The sequence below is a fragment of the Mesoplodon mirus genome (genome assembly GCF_964341445.2).
Source record: "Mesoplodon mirus genome assembly, chromosome: 2".
NCBI lineage: Eukaryota > Metazoa > Chordata > Mammalia > Artiodactyla > Ziphiidae > Mesoplodon > Mesoplodon mirus.
Window position 1 is genome coordinate 46,269,143 of NC_138977.1, and position 22,754 is coordinate 46,291,896.

General features: G+C 45.6%; 1 protein-coding gene across 1 annotated transcript in view; it reads left to right on the forward strand.

The window, feature by feature from the left end:
• The first annotated feature begins 2,710 nt into the window (after positions 1-2,710).
• SCARB2 (scavenger receptor class B member 2) overlaps positions 2,711-22,754 on the forward strand; it is a 67,108-nt gene continuing 47,064 nt past the window's right edge. The window contains exons 1-2 of the mRNA XM_082611421.1: positions 2,711-3,115; positions 22,435-22,592. Of these exons, the coding sequence (XP_082467547.1) occupies positions 2,999-3,115; positions 22,435-22,592 (275 nt within the window). The 5' untranslated portion in view covers positions 2,711-2,998. The remainder of the gene's footprint in view (positions 3,116-22,434; positions 22,593-22,754) is intronic.

Genomic DNA, 22,754 nt, shown 5'->3' on the forward strand with positions numbered 1-22,754 from the left:
AACTGAGTTGGAAACTGTGGTTTAGATGCTCCCCCCACCCTGAGATGTGTTTATCAAATCTGGGTCCATCTCTCCATCCCCGCTGTCTGTTACTCCCCTAGTGGCCCAGACAAGAGGCAAGAAGAGACCTCAATGAACAATGAGAAGGAACAGCACCCTGGGATTGGTGGCCCAGGGCTGGAGTGGGCGGGTCACCATGGAATTTGCCTTCCAGAATGCAACCAGCAAACAGAAAAGCTGGTCTTAGTCTGGAGACAGGGGAGGGGTGTTCAATGTTAGCAGGAACCACTGGGTGCCAAGTACTCAAGCTAGCAGGTTACCAAATCTTTTTTCTAGTTAATGCAGGAGAGGACACACACAGGCTGCAGAGGGCCCCGACCAGTGCCTAGGAAGGGGATGAGTGAGGGTTACTGGGGCACAGGGCAGAGCTCAGGTAGATAGGTGGAATCTAAAGCAGAGACAGGGTCAGAACAGGCCATGATCACGGCAGAACTGGGGGTAGGGAAAGGCTGCTGATGGTGGCGTGAGGACTGGGGACCACCCAGGCATCCTGGCCATGAGGTTTGGAGGAGCTGAGTCATTCCAGGCTCCACCCAGGCCTGGTTCTCTGGGACTGCTGCTCGAAGACCTTTGGTAGCTACAGATGGGTAGAACTGGGAGTGGGCAGCCACTGTCACTGCCAGAGTCATGGGCTCAGGCCTGCCCTCACGGTCTGCTCCAGTTATCTAAAACCTAGTAACATGCCGAAACATAGTGGCTTAAAACAACAATAGTCCTTTATTTTGCATTTCAAGCAGGGCAAGGCGGAGACCATCCTGCTCCACGTGTCTGGGGCCCATGACTCAAATGGTTGGCGACAGCAGGGGGCTGGCAGGGCATCTCCCTGTGGTCTCTCCCCTGTTCTCTCCAGCATGGAGGCCTCAGGGTAGCTGAGCTTAGTGGTGGCTCAGGGCACCCAGAGCTACCATTTCCAGAGGCCCAGAGAGAGGCTGCAAGGTGTTTATGATCTATCTTAAGAAGTTCCAGGATATAGTGATTTAGTGCTTTGCATCCCTAAATCCAGCCCAAACTCAAGGGAAATAGTATAGACCCCACTTCTCCACAGAAGGAGTGTCAAAGAATTTGCCACCATTTTTAATGCATCACAGCATCTCACCAAGTCATCAGCAAAGTCTCCCAGCTGAACCCCCTGTTCCCAGATTCTCACTGATGGCAGCTGGGAGGCAGCAATGCACTGGGTAGAAAAAGTGAGGGCTTTGGAAGTCACGGGGCCTGCATTCTGGTCGAGGCAGGATTCACCACTCAGCAACTGGTTGAGCTTGTTAGGTTACTCACCTCTCAGAGCCACGGTTTCCTTGTGTGTAAAACGGGAATAATACTACCATAGTGGCCAAGAAAACGTACTCTCAGAACTTGCAGGGCAGAGCATAGCTGACCAGTGGCCCTGTCCCAGCTGCTGAGCCCTAAAATCTATCCTTTGATTCTCATCCCCAGCTTGGTGCAGAGGCCAGTTTCCTAGGGCTGCTGCCAGCCCATGCCTAATGACAAGAAGCCTATAACTGGGGGATGCTGGACTCCTGGGACAGGGCAGCTTGGCTTAGGATCCCCGAAGGCCTTGCTGAACTTTCTTACAGCTTCACTGTAGCATAAGATGCTTCCTTCCATTCAGCCTTCCCTCCTCACCTCTCTCCTTCACAAAGGCCACACCTGCATCCCAGGTCCAGCTTCCTGTCCAAGTGCCCTCATAAATCTCTGGCACAGTGCTCCCATCTGGCACTGCTTTGGGGGAACTGGGACAAACAGCCACAAGGCTGCTGTGGGTATTAAATAGGTGTGTGTAAGCACCTAGCCAAGGCCTGGCATATAATTGATGTTCATTCAACTAATACTTACTGAGTCCCTGCTGAGTGCGGACTTTAGCCTGGCTGCCTTGGGACATATTGGTGAGCAAAGCAGATGAGAACATCAGGGCCACCTGCTTGAAGCCTCTTGCTGACCCCACTGAGCAGGGATAAAGTCTCAACTCTCCTATAGGACACAAGAGCCCTTCAAAGTCTGACCCCAAGGGGCCTCCACACCTCTCATCCTACACTGCACACCTGAGCCTAGAGTCAAAAGTAACTTCTTTCCTCCTACAATCTTGCTTTTTCACCCCCAGTGTCTGAACACAGCTTTTTCTTCTCCTCCAAACGCTTCTTCCCTCCCTTGCACCCCCCTCACGTGACAAACCCTTACCCATCCCCCAAGGCCCAGTTCAACTGTGAGGTCCTAGGTCGCCGGGGCAGAGGTGTGGTAGGCACAGATCTCAGCACGCACCTCGTAAAAGCACTTGTTACATTGCGCCTTAATTGCGGTTCCCAGTGTCCCCGCTAACTTGTGAGCTCGTTTAGAGCAGGCGCAGTGTCGTATCCATCCTGAATCCCGCGTGCTTGGCCCGCAGCTCGTATCTGAGGAGGAGGTAAAGCCGGGGAGGGTAAGCGATTTTCCGGGGTGGCCGCGGGGCCTGCGACGAGGGGGCGGGGGGCGCTGCTGGGCGGGGATCAGGGGGCCGCTGGCGCTGGCGGGCCGCCGGGACTGGCCGCGGGTCGCGCGGGCCGAATCGCGGCAGCCGCTGCGGGGCACATGACTGCGGGCTCAGCCTCCGCCCCGCCCGCTTCCCCGCGCAGCTGCCGGCTGCCGCCTCCCGGGGCTGCGGAGAGACCGGCCGGCGAGCGTCCCCGCCCTGCGCGCTCCCTTTCCCTCGCGAGCTGCGCCACAAGGGCGTCGCGGCTGCCCCGGCCAGGGAAAGCGAAACCAAAGCGGGCCTTCCACTCCCCATCGGCCGGCCGGGGGCAGCGGGGTCGCGCTCGCTCGGCCGCGGAGCCGGGCGCCGGGCGCATCGGCCGGGCCGCAGGCGCCCGAGGGTCCCGGGTCTTCCGGCCGCTACTGCGGCGGCGCCTCCCTCCCTCCCTGCTTCCCGTCCAGTCGCCGGCCGCCCGGCCCGTGAGCGGTGCGCGGAATGGGCAGGTGCTGCTTCTACGTGGTGGGGACGCTGTCCCTGCTTCTGCTGGTGACCAGTGTCACGCTGCTGGTGGCCAGAGTCTTCCAGAAGGCCGTGGACCAGACGATCGAGAAGGTGAGGCGTGGCCGGCTGGGTGTGTGTGTGTGTGTGTGTGCGCGCGCGTGTGTATTGGGAGGACACTTCAGCCCACCCTCCCTCTGCAGGGGGAGGATCTGCATCCCGGCGAACCCTCTAGACTAGAGCCCTGCTTTCCTCCTTGTCTTCTTGGGGTGGGTTGGTAAGGGTTAAAGAAGGAAGAGAGGAATGAGAACGCTTCTGTTCCTTTTAGAATAATAAACGAGACTAATGATCTAGACTTTTAAAGAATTCACTTCTGTCGTTTGCATCCCCGCCCACCCCGGGCCCTCCCTACGCCCCGATTTCTGTTGGGCCCAAACTCATTTCCCTCCCACTTCATGAAGAAACAAAACTAAATGAAAGACCCCACAGGTGTGTTGGCTGCTTGCTGTGGCCTTGGAAGCGATGTGGGGTGGGATGAGAAGCGGCTGTGTGGCCTATTGTGTCCTTGCCTTCCTGGGCTGAGCCCACGCTTGGTAGCCAGGCCAGGCCTCTGGGCTGGGTGACTTTCCAGTCCATCAGAGTCTGTGCTTACCGGCCGACTTAGATGTTTGATATCTTGTACCAGCAGCCTGTGTTGCTTTGTTTCACCGTGGATTCTTGCTCTTCTCAAACAGCCGTAAGCTTCAGGCAGAGGTACATTTAGATCCTTAAAAGAATCTGAGCCCATCTCTTCCCCCTAGATGTGTATGCTGGAGAGCTGGTCATTTCAGATTTCTCCATCCTATGATTTCACCAGTAGTCATTTCTCCTGCCCTTTCACCCACACCCACCAACCTGTGTGGAAAGAGGAACCAGAGAGAGTTAATGGGATCGCTTTTTCCTTTAAAAAAAGATTATTGGAGCAGCCTTTCTTGTTAGCACCCATAACTGCATGCCTAATTTCTTCCACTGGTTGACACTTGCTGTTGGCCAGATAATAAAAGCCCGGGGCCTCCTCCAAGATTGATCACTGCACTCCCAGTTAGCAAAACTGGTTCGTTTCAGGTGGCAAAAGACATATTCCTTTAATAGAGGCTTTTCTAAAGGCCATCAATTACTTGAAATCTGACGGTTAAAGGCAACTTAAAAAAAAATGCCATGGCAAAGCATAGTTTTAATTTTTTAAAAGTTCACATTGCCATTGGGAGACAAGGCCCACTGTCTGAGCTTCTCAAAGGCCATTGTTTTCTCTGAGCACCCACGTTCAAAGAAAAAACTAAACTGAATCTCTCCACGCTTGTCCACCTGCAAATCCATGGCAAGATTGTTTAAGGATGTAACCTCTTGCTTGGGTGACTAGAGTTAAGCAATCCAATTGCAGTCAATTGAATTTTCTTGTGTGGCTTTGAAAGGCTGTTTCAGGAGAGCCCTGTAGGTTGAGTGATCTCTGCCGTGGCTCAGATATTATCAGCCTTCTGATGCTCTGTGGGTCAACATTCATGGGCGGTGCGCAGGGAGGATGCCGGGGGATGTGGGCTGTAAGGCAGCTTGGCTGGGACTTGAGTTGGTGTTGATATTTGGTAATTGGCTTTTTTTTTTTTTTTTTTTTTTTTCTTTTTGCGGTATGCGGGCCTCTCACTGCTGTGGCCTCCCCCGTTGCGGAGCACAGGCTCCGGATGCGCAGGCCCAGCGGCCATGGCTCACGGGCCCAGCCGCTCCGCGGCATATGGGATCCTCCCAGACCGGGGCACGAACCCGTATCCCCTGCATCGGCAGGCGGACTCTCAACCACTGCGCCACCAGGGAGGCCCTGGTAATTGGCTTTTAAAGGTGGTTTTCTCCATGAGGAATGGACTCTGATCTGACTGATAAATTATAGTGCAGAGGAAGTGAACTTTCAGAATTGCCTCACCCTGTTAAGGAATATCGCACCATGTGGTGTGTAAAACTAAACGACAGGGCTAGTTTCTGTGGACAGGTGTGGGAATATTGTAAGGCAACCAGAGGTCACGCATTACCATCATTACCATTCTGCTTTCCTGGATCACCTGTAGGATGGTAGCAAGAGATGGCGGGAAAGAGTAAGGTCTCTGCAGGTCAATTCGTGGGCATGAATCCTGGCTCCACTGTCTACTAGCTAGGTTACCTCTGGCTGGTGCTTAACTTTTCTTGATTTTAGGTTCTTCCATCTGTAAATGGGGATAATAACAACTCCCACAGACAGAAGGACTATAAGAATTATTAGAGAAAATGAGTGTACTTATCATGGGGTATAGTTAATATGTATAGTTATTTGTAAATGATAACAGTTTTATTTTCGTTAGAAGGCATGTAAGCAAAGAAAAAATACATGAGATTTGAGGTCAGGCACCCTATGTTCAAATCCTAGCCCTGACATTTCCAAGCCTTTTGACTTTGGGCAAGTTACTTCTCTGAGCCTCAATTTCATTCCTTGGAGAAGTGAGGATGTTAGCCATCTCGGGCACAGCGGTGCATTTACCATGAAGCTCACAAAGCTCAAGCTTTGGGTCCCTCACTTGCATAGGCTCTTCCAAAGCCTTCTACCTAATTCTGTATCCAAAGTTTTCTTTTCTTAGGGAGGGCCTCCACACCATGTATAAGCTTCACACAAACCCAGGATCTGCCTCTGTGTGTGATGTTGCGAGACTGAGTGAGGTCATCTGAGCACAGTATCAGGCACGGAAGAGGTGATCAGTTATGGCTGCCGTCATTCATTCCGTTAATGTTGTTATGGAAAATTCATTCATAACTTGACTTTAATATACTTGCAATATAATCCACTCTGATACTCCCAGTTCTTCATTTTTCATTTGAAGACTGTGTCCTGTCTTGTCTACATCAAAAAGAGAAGAGAGAAAAAGGATGAACATCGAATGAGTAGGTTGGGTTAATTGTGAGAAGCTTAGTCACATAATTCCTATGAGAAGAATTTGTCTCATGTGATAATTATCTTTGATCCCACAGTAGCCAGGGGTGACTGAAGGGAGATTTTAATTTTGGCCATTGAATAGAGTGGAAGGAACCAAGGCAGTTTGGTTCCATTCTTGGCTTGTGATATTATGCCTCGCATTGGGCAAGCCCTGTAATTGTTTCTCTTTACTTTTCTCAGTTGCAGAAGCGGCAGAGTAATGCTTTCCTCCTTGGCCCACACCCGCATCCTGGGGGATACTCTGAGCATTAACCAGGCCTTCCCTGTCGAGCATTTTAACCTCCCTGAAGACAGAGCTTTGCAGAGACCTAGCAATCTCTTTTCCTCCCTAGAACCTGGAAGGGCAGGATTTTCTGTGACATTTCACCTGGTAACCCTGCTAATTGTTCTGGCACCTAGTGGAGTGCCTGGTACATGGTAGGTAGCTAAAAAGCTTGCTGCCTCACTTTTGATCATTTTCCTTGAAAGAACAGTGTCCTAAGAATCAGCAGAGCTTGGTTAAAACTCCTTCTTCTGTCACTAACAAATACTTGGATTAAACTGGACAAGCCAAGTAGCAAAGTATTGAACCTCTCAAACCCTTAGGTTCCTCATCTTGAAAATGGGGGTAATAAGAATGCCTACCTTTGGGTTGGTGCAAGAATGAAATAAAAGGATTGATGGAAAGCATATAGCACAGTCCCTCCCAGGCACCTGACTTTGTTATTGTTATTTGTATAGGCAACATATTTGTACAGACAACAGTAAACATTTGTTATTGTTTCCAGCTATTCGCTTCTCATCTAGGAACTGAAGCTTATATAGTAGATCAGTTTCCTTCTAGCTTCAAATTTCTGAGATTCTCTGACACAGGCATACGACCTGTGCTTGAGAACAACTCTGCAGCTCAGGATATTAAATTTGCCTTTAGGCTTGTTGACGGTTTAAACATCTCCCAGAAATGAGGACACAGAGCTGGCCAAAGTCAGGGCTGGCTAATAAGAGATGGGCTGGCAAGGGAAGCAGTGAGAGGGCAAGAGACTGTTGACACTTTGCTTCCTATTCACAGACCAAGGACGAACGATAGCCTTAGGTCTCAGCGATGAGACAAACAGGACAGATTCCCTTACCCTTTGCCAGAACCTGAGGCTCTGGGCAGGTACCAGCTGGCCTCCATTGGGAGCCAAAGCAACTTTGGAGTTGTTCTAGTGCCTCAAGAAATAAAATATAATCACTGATAATTTAACCAACTAACATTGATTGGTGAATATGTGGGGTCTTTTTAAAAGTCAAATGAGTAAAACATCTTCATTGTTGTTTATGTAAAGACAATCAAGTATATGTAATCTTAAAGGGCTCCTTCTTGCCCGGCTACCTCATCTCCTTACCTGTCTCTGTTCAGAGTTAAGAAGACATAGAATCTTAGATTAAGAAAAAAACCTTAGCCATCACTTAATCTGTTATTTTCTAGTCAAGGAAACTGAGACTGTGTCAATTTTGAAATGGATGGTGGTGGGTATCGAATTACCTTTCACCTATATGGCACTGGATACGTAGATAAGTGACTTACCAAAGTCCAAATGGAGAGGCTTGGGGGGCAAGCTGGGTCTCCTAATTCACTTTTCCCATCCTGAGGATGACCCTACATCCCATTGCCTGTGACAGTTCTGGCTTATTTACACCTGTTATCCCGGAGCAGTTACTAGCACCTTCTTTCCTTTCAAAAGATTCCTGGTGGCAGTAAATTCTACCCTCACATATCACACTGTCCTCCACTTCTTGGCATTAAAGAGGAGCAATGCTCTCTGAGGAAACGAGGCACCCTCACGCTAGCTCAAGAAAGAGCTAGCCGTAGGGGCTTCCTTGGTGGCGCAGTGGTAGAGAGTCCGCCTGCCGATGCAGGGGACACGGGTTCGTGCCCCGGTCCGGGAAGACCCCACATGCCGCGGAGCGGCTGGGCCCGTGAGCCATGGCCACTGAGCCTACGCGTCCGGAGCCTGTGCTCCGCAACGGGAGAGGTCGCAACAGTGAGAGGCCCGCGTACCGCAAAAAAAAAAAAAAAAAAGAAAGAAAGAAAGAGCCGGCTTTTTATAAAGCCGGAAGAGGAAGCTCATAGAAATCAAAGGGTGAGAACCACAGCACAGTCAGGCCTCCTCCTGCCAATCCAGTAGAAACTGGAAAGCCAGCAGGACGAGGCACACTCTCTGTCTCCCACGCATTCCTCTGCTTTCCCCACCAACCAGCTTCCTCTGTTTCCTCGGGCCCAGGCTGTTTCCTCATCTGGAGCTTCCCCAGCCCTGACCCTATATGACTCTTCAGCTGCTGAGCCTCCCATGAACATGCTTCATCTCCCAGTTCCTTCTTTCCAGATTCGTGATAGAGTCATGTGATTGGCTCAGCACAAACAGAAACCATAGATCTGTAAACAGAGGCCATATCCTTGCCAGATTCTTTAACTCGTAAGCAAAATTATCCAACTCCTCCCTGGCTTTTAGAAACATGATCTGGTGACATCAAAATCATATTATGTTTCTTTCAGCTGTTACTAATTCATGGTGACCGTGCGTGCATTCATTACTAATGGTTAAGACAATGGAGTAAACCAATAGTTCTCAGTGTTGTCCCTAGACTCTAGGGAACCACATCAGAATCACTATGGCAATTTAAAAAATAGAGACCCCACCAGCCCTGCTGAATCAGAGTCCTTAGGAACAGCACCCAGGTCAAAGAGCTAACCATGAAGTCTATGACTGGTTTGGATGGTGATTACGTTAACCCATGTCTTCACTCCTTGGGATGGCAATTCCTTTTTTTTTTTTAACTTTGTATTTGATTCTTTATTTTTGTTTATTTTTCTGGTAAAAAAAAAAATACATGCCATTGTAAAAAGTCAGACAACAAAAATTAATAAAAGAAAGATAACCACTGTTACATATATTGTTGATTAATCCACATTTTTTCATTGTGCCTATATAGTAATACATATACTTTACAGAAATGGGGTGCTTCTATTTATTTTTAATTTATTTTAAATTTGCTGTATTTATTTTTAATTTCAACTGGTATGACTAACATATAAAAGGGTTGATAATTCTAGTTGGGCTATTACTCTTAGTAATTACTATTATTCTGCACGTTTACATTAAAGGAGATATCTTTAGGGAGGGAGGGGAAGGTTCTAGCTTGTGAGAATTGTTTTTGTTTTCTTGTTGAATAAAGTACAAGATTTCATTGTCAGGCCGCAGTGAAGGGGCCATCTGTTCTGCCAGACACTTGCTTGTTTCCCAGGGAAGAATCGGCGGGTGGGATTATAAGATCATTAATGAAAACACAGGATGTTGGCCAAGTGACTGGGCATTAATGGCCTATATCATCAAGATATATATTCTATATACATGATACATTACATGAAGCGACTGTTTTTTATCAAAGCTGGTAACTAGTCAGAAGCAACTGAGGAAAATAAAGGCTACTTTCAGTGTTGCTCTCTATATCCAAAAGCACTTTTAGGTATATTCTTTGGCAGTCATCTGTTTATTTAGCAAATATCAATATTTAATGAGTGTGAACCATTTGTGAGGCAGTGTGCTAAGAGCTACAGATACAATAGTAAATGAGACACAGTCCTTACCCTTACGGAATTTATGATCTAATTCAGACTTTTGGGGCTCAGACCCTTTTATTCTCTTAACAATTATTGAAGACCCCAAAGAATCTACATTTCTGTGGGTTATATCTATTGATATTTACAATATTAGAAATTAAAACGGATACATTTTTAAAACACAAGAATACACAAACACATATTCCGTTAGCTGTCAGAGTGATGACATCATTACAAGCTGTGCGACCTCTAGAAAGCTCCTCTGTATGCTCATGAAAGAATGAGAGTGAAAAAGGCAGACTGTGTCTTAGTATTATTATGGAAATAGTTTTGACCTTGGGGAACCCCCTGAGAGGGTCTTGGGGACCCCCAGAGGTCCTCAGACCACCCTTCGAGAACTACTGATCTGGTTTTCATTTAATTAATTTTGTTGATTTTTAGAATAATTTAAAAAATAGCATAATGTCTCTGCTTTATTTCTGTAAGGCCAATTTGGAAGCTATATTATTAATGTTTTCAAACCACCAGGATTTTGTTTAGTTTGTTATTGGGTTGGCCAAAATGTTCATTTGGTTAGTGAATGTTCAATAAAGTTCTTGGTGAAAATGAAAAATGTGTCTTTTATGTGTACTTAAAACCGAACGAACTTTTTGGCCAACTCAACATATATTCATATGTCTTTTTAGTTTCATTAGTCCAGTGTGAAGGATAGTAGTTTGGGCCATCGGTGATGCAGGTTCAGCAAATCTCCTGTCTTTTCCTGCATGTGAAACAAACTAGACTAGAACATAAGCAGCTCCATAATTGAATTCCTTGATAATTCCCCTCTAGCCTCAGCCCTGCCAGGGAGTTTCTATTCATATGACACAATTTAGTATTTAAAGCTAGCCTGAAAGCTCTCTTTGAAGGTAGGGAGTCCTGCCTTATGTAGCTTTGTATCCTCTTCCCAACCTGCTGAATGAATGTCATACAAAATAGGTGGTCATTAAACATTGCGTGGATGAATGGAAGAACAAAAACTTCACATCTTCAGGATGATTTTGTTTCTATATTGTTATTTAGCTTCACATTTTTGTTCCGCTCTGTAGGCCAGTGGTCACGTTTGCCTCACTAATAGTTTATACCTTTAAAATCTGGAAAATTCACCAAATAATCCAGCTTTCCAGCTTCTCCGGAACCGTGGCTGTTTTGCAGTGCTGACCCCGTCACGGTCCTGTGTAGCAGCAGCCTGGGCAGAATAGAGGCTGCTAACCTCCCTCCCTGTTCCCACCACGGTCACACCCCTGTTGTCCCCTGGCTGCAAGGCTCAGTGAAGGTGCCCTTTGTCATGGTGCTTGCTCTGCTGTCTTTCATAGAGTAGAGAAATATCTGTTTGTGTTTGATGCTCTTTACCAAAAGAAGGAAAATGAAAGATAGCCTGTGTTTAGCAAAACGTGTTTAACAAAAATGGGAGAGGGCATATTTCTGTGTAGAAGTGAATATTATTGCTGGGATTTGGCTTGCAAATATGTACAAACCTGTACCTGCTTCACTCATTGACCTTTCCCACGGGGCTCCTTTGGCATCTGAGTTTTATACTCTTTCTAGAGAAAGCAAGGCAGAATGCCATTGTTATGGGAATGTAATCATTACTCTTGCAAGCCCCATTTGAAGGATATTACTTTTAATACTCTATTTCTGATAGTCCACAGTAATGGAGGGAAGAGGAGACGTATAACATTACTTATTTCATCTTTGAGAGATATAATCACAACCAAACAGGTTGTAAAAGAATGACTGGCTCCACAGGTTATACACAGAACCCAGCATTATTGTCATGGCCACACTTCTTATTTATTCACATCTTAAAATACTTTATCTCATCCACTCCTTCAGCCTCTTCCCCCCAACACCCTGCTGGCTGGAATCCACATATATTTCCCCAATTTTCACCTGGTCCTTTTGATTAAGTTTCTGTCTGGTGGCTGCTTTTTCTTTAGGCTGGCAGGTCTCAACCTTGGTTTCACATTTGTAATTACCTGGAAGCGTTTAAAAAGTACTCTAGTGTGTATTTTGAGGCAGGAGCTTTTTCAGGATAACTGTTCCACCTTCTTGTCTTGTATGTAATTTTTTTTTAAGGGTCAAGTTTTTTTTTTTATAAATTATTTATTTGCTTATTTTTGGCTGCATTGGGTCTTCGTTGCTGCGCGCGGCCTGTCCCTAGTTGTGGCGAGCGGGGGCTACTCTTCATTGCGGTGGCTTCTCTTGTTGTGGAGCATGGGCTCTAGGCACGTGGGCTTCGCTAACTGTGGCTCACGGGCTCAGTAGTTGTGGCTCGCGGGCTCTAGAGTGCAGGCTCAGTAGTTGTGGCACACGGGCTTAGTTGCTCTGCGGCATGTGGGAATCTTCCCGGACCAGGGCTTGAAGCCGTGTCCCCTGCATTGGCAGACGGATTCTTAACCACTGAGCCACCAGGGAAGCCCCCCTTGTATGTCATTTTATAGTCAGAGTAGCAGCTTACACATAAACTAACATTTGAACCTCAACTGTCAGATCTCATTAGCCGAAATCGTTGGAGTTGCAATTAAAGCAAAATGAGTTCAACAACTGTGACATTAAAAAAAAAAAAGCCAAGGCATTTGTTCTTGAGTTAAAATAAGGTCAGAGAACAAGGGTAAAATGTTAATGGCAGCGTATTTCTTTTACCTCAACAGAGAATTTAAAAAGGTAAATTCTCTGTTGCATTGAGTCTGCATTGGGTTTGCTTAATTTCAGGGAGAAATTTTTAAAATAATGCAAACCAACTGGTGTTTTGATATATGGTGAGTTTTATTACTCTGGAATCCAATGAGAATCATCCACATGCCATTGGATCAGGTTCTCAAAGTCAGTCTGCACCATCTCTGGGTGAATTTAGACGGTGTAGATAGCAACATGGATGCTGAGTTTGTGTTTAATTATTAAGTAGCACTTTGTTGAACTAAAAGAACAACCAGCAGTGCTCTTGAAGCCTGAAAGTTTCCTTTAAAGTATTACTTACTCCCATCAAGCCCAATGCAATTCCCTGAGTGCTTATTTTGATCATCTGGACGTGGCTTATACCAGGACAGCCGGTTCAGCAGCCATCGTTGTGCTGCCTTCCCAAAAGATCTCTGTCAGGCTGGCTTGGATGTGTTGTATCTTGTGGCTGTACCAACTCATGTCAGCTCTCAGCAGAAGCAGCCAATCCAGCCCATACCTGGGGGAAGGTGGGCAGTTGAGTGTTGCTGGTGCTTAAATGATCTGTCAGGGGATGACAGAGGATGACAGGTGATGGGCTGCGTCAGGTCAAGAACCTCAGACTTTATCCTGGGAGTAGTAGGGAGAGTGTCTGTCCTGATAGAACTCTCTGGAAGCTGATGTGGATAATAGCTTTGAAAGGGCCGAGGCTGGAGAGAAGGAGACCAGTTAGGAGACGACCTGTTACCTAATTACCTATTAGGAGACTAGCTAATACCGAACAGTATTGTCTCAGTCCAGGCCGGTGATGAAATAGGGACAGGAATAGACGTGGAGAAGAGGACGAGGTAAACTCAACAGGACTGAGTGATTGATTAGGGGAGAAGATCATGAGTCCCTTTTCTGGTCGCGTTGATGTTGAGCAGCCTGTGAGGTATCCAGATGGGTGTTTTAGGATGGATCCATACAATTGAAATGATCCAAATAATTTCAGGCATAAGCCCCTCTTTGGGCCCTGCACTGTTACATACAGGTCAATTTTGTGTCCTTAGCTAAATGTCCTCTTGAAACAGGGCCTATGCGTGTTGGGCACAGAGAAAGCTCTCATTATATACATATTGGCTAATTAACTGAAAGGTAAGTTTTTCAGTCCAAATGATTAACTCGGCTGTTGACACTACAGATTGACCACGTAACTTGATCATCTTTCCAATACCTCTTTTGATGGTAGTGCTACCATATTATGCCTGGAACAATTCATCGTGTTTTGCAGTATCCAAAGTCACATTGTAAAACTGATTTGGGACCTTACGCTGATGGCTAATTTAGCACAAGTGGAAAACTCTGCTGGCTACAGGGTTGCCTAGTGGCCCAGGAAGGTCTCGGGGCCCAAGTGATGGTTCCTCTATACAGTTTCACGGTCTTTCAGGGGTAGGTTGCCAGATAAAATACAGGATGTCTAGTTAAACTTGAATTTCAGATAAACTACAAATCATATTTTAGTGAGTATGTCTGTGCAATATTTTGATTCATTTCAATTTATCAGTTGTTAGTATCCTCCTACATAGACATCATCTCTCTGTCATACACTTTTTCTTGAATTATTTGAATGCAAGTTGCACTTTGCCCCTGAATCCTTCAGCATTGCATCCTAAGAATTAAAGCAGTTTTGACATGGCCTATGCAATATTTGGGACATCCTTGGGCATCCTTTGTTTATATTCACTAAATCTGGCAGCTCTACCCTGAGGGTGCGATGGTGGGGCAGCTGCTAGAGTGGCCAAGCATGGGCTTTGCAAACCCACAGACCTAGACTTGCTGGGATTTCACTTGACTTACTGGCTCTGTGAGTTTGGGAAAGCCGGTGCCAACATTTCCTTATCTGCAAAATGGGAATTCTTACCTTGCAGGGCCAGCGTAAGGCTTAGAGATCCTGTCCATAAAGCCCTAGCACAACACCTGATTCCTGGAGACTTCCAGTAAGTAACATTTTAGCAATGATAATTGTCTTTCTCTGAGCTGAATGTCAGGGAAGGAGATAAAAATAAAGAAGCAACTGTTTTAGAAATGTTGGCAGCTGTATTTATAAACTCCCCTCTGTTCTCTCATTCCCCTTCCCTACTTAATGTGTACACACACACACACACACACACACACACACACATGCACACGCACCACCCCCACACCATCCACTCTGGGGTTTACAGTGGGTTCCGTAACAGCCGTTTAGTAGGGGAAGAAAAGAGACATGTTAAAGGTACAGGAAAAACCAACACTCGAGAGCAAGATTTGAATGGAATCAAAGGTGGTCTGAGACTTGTTTGAGTGTTGACTCAGCTAAGAGTAACCAGGGAGAGGCCCGTGATCGGGGTGGAGGAGAATCCCGGGTTGTCACAGCACCTGCTGTCACTGTGGCTCTGGCAAGCTGCCAGGGACCGTTCCTGTTAGTAGGTTTTCATTTGCTTTGTTTAGCAAAGGACTCCAGTCTACCAGATGTTTATTTCCGTCCCGGAACTTCGTCATCCACTTGAAACTTGGAGGAACAAGTTCACATCAGACTGTCATGAGAACAGCTAGTCTTACCCTCCCTTCTGGGAAAGATTTTGCCTTCCTTCTTTCTGGGAACTCTTTCCCTTGTCTTTGGACTTTTTTTTGGCTAAGCTGGATACAAACCAGGCAAGATAAACTTGGGCATTTAACCATCTGTTCACTCACACTGACTGGCTCTTTTGGGGTTCATAATTCTGAGATGATTTTCTTCACTCTAATAAATAAATGAGGTTTCAAATCCTTTTTTTTATTGAAGTATAATTGATTTACAGTATTGTGTTAGATTCAGGTGTACAGCAGAGTGATTCAGTATTATATATATATACACACACACACATATATATATCTATATTCTTTTTTTCAGTTCTTTTCCATTATAGTTTATTACAAAATATTGACTATAGTTCCCTGTGCCATACAGTAAATCCTTGTTGTTTATCTATTTTATATATAGTAGAGTGCATCTACTAATCCCATACTTCCAATTTATCCCTTCCCACTCTGCCTTCCCCTTTGGTAACCATAAATTTGTTTCTATGTCTGTGAGTCTGTTTCTGTTTTGTAAATAAGTTCATTTATACTACTTTTTAGATTCCACGTATAAGTGAAATCATATAATATTTATCTTTCTCGGACTTACTTCGCTTAGTGTAATAATCTCAATCTCTAGTTCCATCCATGTTGCTGCAGCAAACCCTTTCTCACTGTGAAGTTCTTCACACACTGTGACACTTGTCAGGAAAAGCTGGCGAGGAACACAGAGTGTTACATCAACCGTTCTGACAATAATAGGAAAAGAAATACTGTACAGCCCAGTGTGGCGGGTGGAGGCCCTTGGCGCTTGTGAGGGAGAACTGACCACAGCTGAGGAGGCATCAGCCTTACCTCTGTTTTACAAGGACAGAGGAAAAGCTAGATGAAGCTGGTTCTCTGTTTCTGCTCCTTCTGCCTTCCCTTGGGGTCTGTTAATACATTTTGTAGAATCTGAGTTTCTTTCTTAGATTTTCACTTAAAAAAATGATAAGGGAACAGTTATTTTTTCTGCTTACAGAATTAGTTTACTTCTGTTGTAAAAAAAATCCAAACAATGCAGAGAAACATCACAGAGAGAATGCAAGACCCTTCATAATCCTGTTGCATAGAGATAAATGCTATTAGACATTTAGTGTGGAGGCTTAGTGATTTTGAGGGTAACTAAAAGATTGAAATTGTAAAATTATCTATGTATCACCCCCCTGGTTTCATGTTTCCATTTTATCTGCTAGTCTTGTCCACACTTATGCATATTTTACATTGTCTGCTTTTACCATTTAACATAGGTTATGAACATGTTCCTTAGGTCTTTGTAGTTTTTATAATTCTAATTGCTTTCTACTCCAGCCTGTGAATTATCATAATTCCCTAAGTCATTCTTGTCCTGTTCAACATTTTGGTTATTTCCGATTTTGTACTAATTCCTTGCTGTTTCAACCTAAACTGAATTTTATGTAGGGCTGGAAGAGAGAATCATGACTAAAGACTTTTTCTTTCCCCCTCTTTCATTGTTAACATTTGTTGGGTTGTCTATATTTGAGCAGACTCATGGAAGCGACATGATTCCTTTTTTCCTTTAGACTAAGTCCTGGAATCCTCTCATCCCCAACCTGAAGATGGTAATAGTCAAGATCGCAGTCACCATTTACTGAGTATTTTGAGCATGGCCTGCGATAAGCGCTCTGCTGAATCTTCATTTCATCCTTACAACAATCTTAGCCAAACCCTCCTTCCCACGTATGCCACTGTAACCTTCTGAAACACCTCTTGCCTGTGTCAATGCAAAATAGGCAACGTGGCACAATAGTTAGGAGTGTCAAATAAAAAACAAATCTGGGGCTTCCCTGGTGGCGCAGTGGTTGAGCGTCCACCTGCCAATGTAGGGGACGCGGGTTCGTGCCCCTGTCCAGGAAGATCCCATATGCCGTGGAGCGGCTGGGCCCGTGAGCTATGGCCACTGAGCCTGCATGTCCAGAGCCTGTGCTCCTCATCGGGAGAGGCTACAGCAGTGAGAGGCCCACATACTGCAAAACAAACAAACAAACAAACAAACCCAAATCTGATTGTAAAGGGGAAAAGACTTTGCAGTAGGGGCAAGGGGACTTGCATTAGGGAGAACCTCTGTGTGGTCTGCAGGGCCTCAAGGCTTAGCCAAAAGGGTTTTCCTTTTATAGGGAGGAGTTCATGGGGCTGGGAAGGAGGGAAACCTAACCAAAGTTTGGTTAACAAACATTTCTCCCCCCAGCTTTATTGAGGTATGATTGACAAATAAAAATTGTATATATTTCAGGTGTACAATGGGATGCTTGATAGGCACCGTGAAATGATTACAACAATCAAGCTAATTAATATATCCATAACCTCACGGAGTTAATTCTTTGTGTGTGTGGTGAGAACACTTGAGATCTACTTTCTTAGCAACTTTCAAGTGTCCAATACAATGTTATTAACTATGGTCACCGTGCTGTACCGGCATTTCACTCCCATTGATCAGTGGGGTCAAGCTGTTCAGCTAATCATGATGAGGCAAAAAATGGGAATCTGGAGGGTCATTGCCTAGCCTTGTCTTAGGTAAACAAGAGAGACATCTGAGAATCTAAGTCACTGGGGGAAGGGTGTTTCTTTTCAGTCAACCATCTCCCGGAACACGGAAGCAGAGATTCGCGAACCATTACTGTTTTCCAGGGGCATGAGGCTCTGGTAAAATTCAGCCTTGCCAGAAGCACCAGTTTGCAGTGAGTCCTGGGGTGGGAGGCTGGCTGCACCCTCTGCTAGCAAACCTCAGGCATTCACCTAACCTCTTTGAGCTCTGGTCTCCTGAGGTGTAAAATGGGGACGATGATTTCCCTCTTGTAGACTATGAAGGGGATTCGATGAGATAAAGTGGCAACAGAATGCCTGGCTCTTGATAGTATTCTGCAGCTCAGAAACCTTCCATACTCCCTCCTTATATATCATATAAAATCTAGGCTCCTGGGACCCCAACCTACCTCTCTAAATCAATCTCCCTACTCCCTAGAAAACCCACACCCAGTCACATCTAATACGGCCTCTCCTCTGTATCTTTTACTGTCTCATTCTCCACATCCACTCTCTCTGATTAAGCAGAGGGCTCCAGGAGAGATGGACGTGGAATAGGCAGGGAGGAAGGGCTCGCTCTGTCCAGCCACACAGGAGAGTCGAATCAACCCCAGCTATCCATGAGGAACCCACCCCCATGACCTCCTCTGCTCACCAAATTTTTGTTCATTCTTCCTCGCTCACTTTAAGCACTACCTGTCTCCATCTCAGTTCGTAGAATCCATTGTCTGAACACCACGGAGACCATTGCTTGGTATACTCATTGACCATTTATTGCGGGCTACTTTCCATTGTTGGTTATCTTGCATGTGTGAATCACCACGCCCCAAATAGAGTAAACTCCTGGAACACAGAAACCATATCTGTGTTGCTGGGTATCTCCTACCTGCAATGCCTGGCACAGACAGTGTTTGGATGATTTGCATGTATAGTTCTACACTTTGCAAGAAAACCATGGGTATAGCACTGCTTTAAAAAGTTGTTAGGGGCTTCCCTGATGGCGCAGTGGTTGAGAGTCCGCCTGCCGATGCAGGGGAAACGGGTTCGTGCCCTGGTCCGGGAAGATCCCACATGCCGCGGAGCGGCTGGGCCCGTGAGCCATGGCCACTGAGCCTGCGCGTCCGGAGCCTGTGCTCCACAATGGGAGAGGCCACAACAGTGAGAGGCCCTAGTACCGCAAAAAAAAAAAAAAAAAAAAGTTGTTAGGAAAAGTTGTTAGAGACACACAGATTTTTCTTTCCACCCACAAAAGGAACTGGCTGCACTTAGCTCTTTAGTGTGCTGGATTACCGATAAGACACACAAACTAATAGGTGCTAGATCTATGTGTTTCTGATTCTAGTGAATCTGTATCTGAATTGCTTTCTCTGTATCTGAATGTGGCTGAAATGGCTAGGGAACAACCACTTCCTCTAGGTACACTTTAAAGGCTCCTTGGACTTGTAGCTGTCGAGCTGCTGTTATAGGCCCTTGACCGTGGCTTTGCCTTTGACTGATCATGCCTTTCTTCTGCTCTTCTCTGGTTGTCTCACATCAATTTCTTCTCTCCCAGCATCTTATAAGCAAAGTTGACGGAAAATATAGTTTTCTAGTACTACATTTTGTTGATTGAACCAATATTTCTCCAAAACCTGCATTGTCCTTGTGGAGTGGAGAGGAGTAAAGAAAAAAGAAAAAAAACCTACTCTTTTTTTGTAGGTCAGCACCTTCCGTTTTGAGAAGCCAACTGTTAACTAATATGTTCCAATATAGTAGCTGCACTTTCCTTCTCATTTTTGGTTGCTAATATCACTGCTTCATGTAGATTCCAATTAACCTCAATTTTTGGAAGATGTTTTCTGTCCTGAGCACTTTTTTTCCTAAGAAATTCCTATGTAATGTGTTATAGGGTTCAAAGGAAGGGATGATCCATCCAGTTAAGGGGAGGGTACTCAAGGAATTCATGGAGGAGGAGAAATTATTGCCCTGCCTTTTTCTGGAAATTTCTGGATAAGAAAAAGAGGTTCTTTTTTTTTTTAATGTCTGTCTGTCTGTCTGTCTGTATTTATTTATTTATTTATTATTTGGTTGCACTGGGTCTTAGTTGCGGCAGGTGGGGTCCTTAGTTGTGGCATGCGAACTCTTAACTGCAGCATGCGTGTGGGATCTAGTTCCCTGACCAGGGTTTGAACCCAGGCCCCCTGCATTGATTTTAATGAAATCAGATGACTTTGAAGGTATCTGTGGGCCTTCAAAATCCTCTAGAAGACAAATAATTATTATTTATGTGTTACACTTCTCATAGTTAACATACTAGTTTTAGGTAGGTTATATTCATGTTACTGGGCTGTTTCGAGGTGCTGTGTGTATAGCTATACCAGAGAAACTCTACCATATAACTTGTATAACTAAAATGTGTAGTAGGTTTATACCCATTTTATTAAAATGTTGTATGCTGAGGTGGGGTGGGAGAGTGGAGTAAAGGGGCACTGGGTTCCAGACCCAGTTCTGACATGAAGCAGCTGTACAGCCTTGACCACAGGCCCTCCTTACCCTGCCAGGGCCTCTGGGTTCCATCTGGTAAGCCTCTCCAGTTATGCTGCCCTCTCTCTCTCTCTGAGCCCGACTCTCTCCCTTGTTCCTCCTCAAATAGCTAAGACTCCTGTTTAGAAGATAAGATAAAAGACCACGAAACTCTTTAAAAAAACTGCCTAAAATGATCGGTTAGGCTGCTCTATGGCCAGGGCAGGGAGAGAGTAATGTGTGCAGGGGCAGGCGGGGAGGGCTTCACAGAGGAGAGAGTCTGAGCTGGATCCGGAGCTTGGAGGAAAGGGGTTTCGTGGTTTGTCTTTAAATTTTTCTATCTCAACAATCTGACCTCAACTCAGTAAATCAGTACTGATAGTAAAGGCCAAGAATATTTCAATAATGTGTCGTTTGGCTAGAAATCTGATGATTAGATGTTCCGAACTGATGCCAAACCACAGAGAGTCCCCAGTTCTATGACACGACTGACTCATGGATGTGAATTGACTTCCAGCCCTCCAGATGACTGTTTTTGCTTTGACAAGCTTAGGTTTTCTGCATCCATTTATTCTGGTGCCACTTTGTTTTTCCCTGCAGAGATTCTTGGGATATTTTCCATTGAATAATAGAGTTATATCATTAAGTTCCCTTGCGACGTTGCTTCTATTAAATTGGAGGCCTGGACTGTTAAAAATTGGCATCCTGTTGTGTTCTGTGTCACAGGATGTTTTAGCATGTGATTTCTGTCATGTTTTGAAGCGGTCCCTCTGTTGTTTGTCATTCAAATCCTCACCGCTAGAGGAGTGACAGGTGATATCAGGGGATGCTTCTCTTGCAATCTAGTTATTGTTTCATTAGTGGCCCTACATTGTCTTTATCAGCAGATCCCATTTTCCTCTTGTAAAAATTTTTCTCAGTGTGAATTTTTTTTATTCATTATAAAAATTTGGAAAATGCAAAATCTCATCCAGGAGAAAATAACAATGATCCAAATTCCAACATGCCGAGTTAGTCACTGTTTGCGCTCTGGTTTATTTATTCTGTCTATGCTTTTATCCTTCTCAAGCACTTCAGTAATCTTAACTTTAAAAATGCAGTTTTTCTTTATTAACAAGTTAACTACTAGATATTAGCTTTCTGTCTATTAACTTTGGATGCTGTATTAATCAGGCTTCTCTTGCAATGCTGGATAACAAACAACCCCCAAATCTCGGTGGCTTATAATAGTAACATGTATTCCATACTCCTTACGGCCAGGTTGGCTGCAATTTGAGCTTAGCTGGGTCAGCCGACTTAGGCTGGACTCCTGGCTTCATGTCTGGTCTACACATTACCATTTTAGGGCCTTGGCTGAAGGATCACCAACTACCTGGGACAGGGCAACAGAGGGTGGCTGGTGGAAACTTGCCATGCCTCTTAAGACCTCAGCTCGAAGTTGGCGCTTTGCCATTCCACTCACGTTCTGTTCATCAAATCAAGTCACTTGCCACACCTGAAGTCTGTAGGGTGGGAAGGATTCTTCTTCCATAGAGGGGCCATGGTGTATTAGTTTGTGAGAGCTGCCATAACAAATACCACAGACTGGGTGACTTGAACAACAGAACTTTATTGTCTCACAGTGTTCTGGATGCTAGAAGTCTGAGATCAAGGTGTCAACAGGGTTGATTTCTTCTGAGGCCTCAGTCATGTTGGATGACAGCCCACCCTGATGACTTCATTTAACCTCTAATTTCTCTTTAAAGACCCTATCTCCAAATACAGTCACATTCTGAGGTACTAGGGGTTAGGACTTGAATATATGAATTTTTTGGGGGGTGAGGGGGGTGGCAGGGACACAATTTAGACCATAATCCATGGTAAGGGTGGGAAACAAAGGAAGGATTGTAGACAAAGAATACCCTAAGCACTTAACCTCAGTGTGGCTTAGCTTTCTCACCATTAAAACAAGGATATGCAAACCTATGTTAGGGGTTTGTTGGGGATTAGATGAGAAAATGCGTGTGAAGGCCCCGGTGGTGAAAGTGGTAGAGCTGGGTGTGGTTCTCCCTCAAATAGAAGAAGCAAAGTAACCTTCTGGGGCCTCTCTTCCTGGTCGCTCACGTGGGCGAGCTGGGAGTGCGTGGAGCTTCTCAGAGTGGCCTGACTTCCACAGAAGCTGTCCGATCAGTGGACTATTTGTGACGAAGCAAATAAGGCCTTTCGGGTACTCAGACTGTGGCCTTGGTTTTGGTGACACCATGTTTCCACCCATGAGCTAGGGCTCTAGCATCCTTTCTTTACCACAGATATTTATAGAAAACCTGTTATGGCTTCTGAGGGCTGTGGGCTTCATATTGGCCTAAGGCATGTCCCTGCTCCCAAGGGACAGCAGCTGAATGCCTGTGGAAAAAATAAGTGAGCCGGGAGGTCAAAGGACAGGGTGTCCCTCGTTCTGCCTCTGTGTTCAAAGCCAACTGCCTTACACTACGTAAATCCCCTTTTGGTTTTCTCCCCTAGAATATTGTGTTAAGGAATGGCTCGGAGACCTTTGAGTCCTGGAGGAAGCCCCCTGTGCCCGTGCACACCCAGTTCTATTTCTTCAATGTCACCAATCCAGAGGAGGTCCTCAGAGGGGAGACCCCTCGGTTGGAAGAAGTGGGGCCCTACACCTACAGGTGAGTCCCGACCCCCTCCCTGCCATACCAGCGAGAAAATGGAGCAACCCCCTGCTGTGGCCTGAGCCCCCGTCTCTTCCCACGAGCATCCTCCGTGTGCTGCGTGGGGGGCACATGTTCCGGCTACAGTTGTCTGAAATGCTGCTGGTGTTTGGCACACGT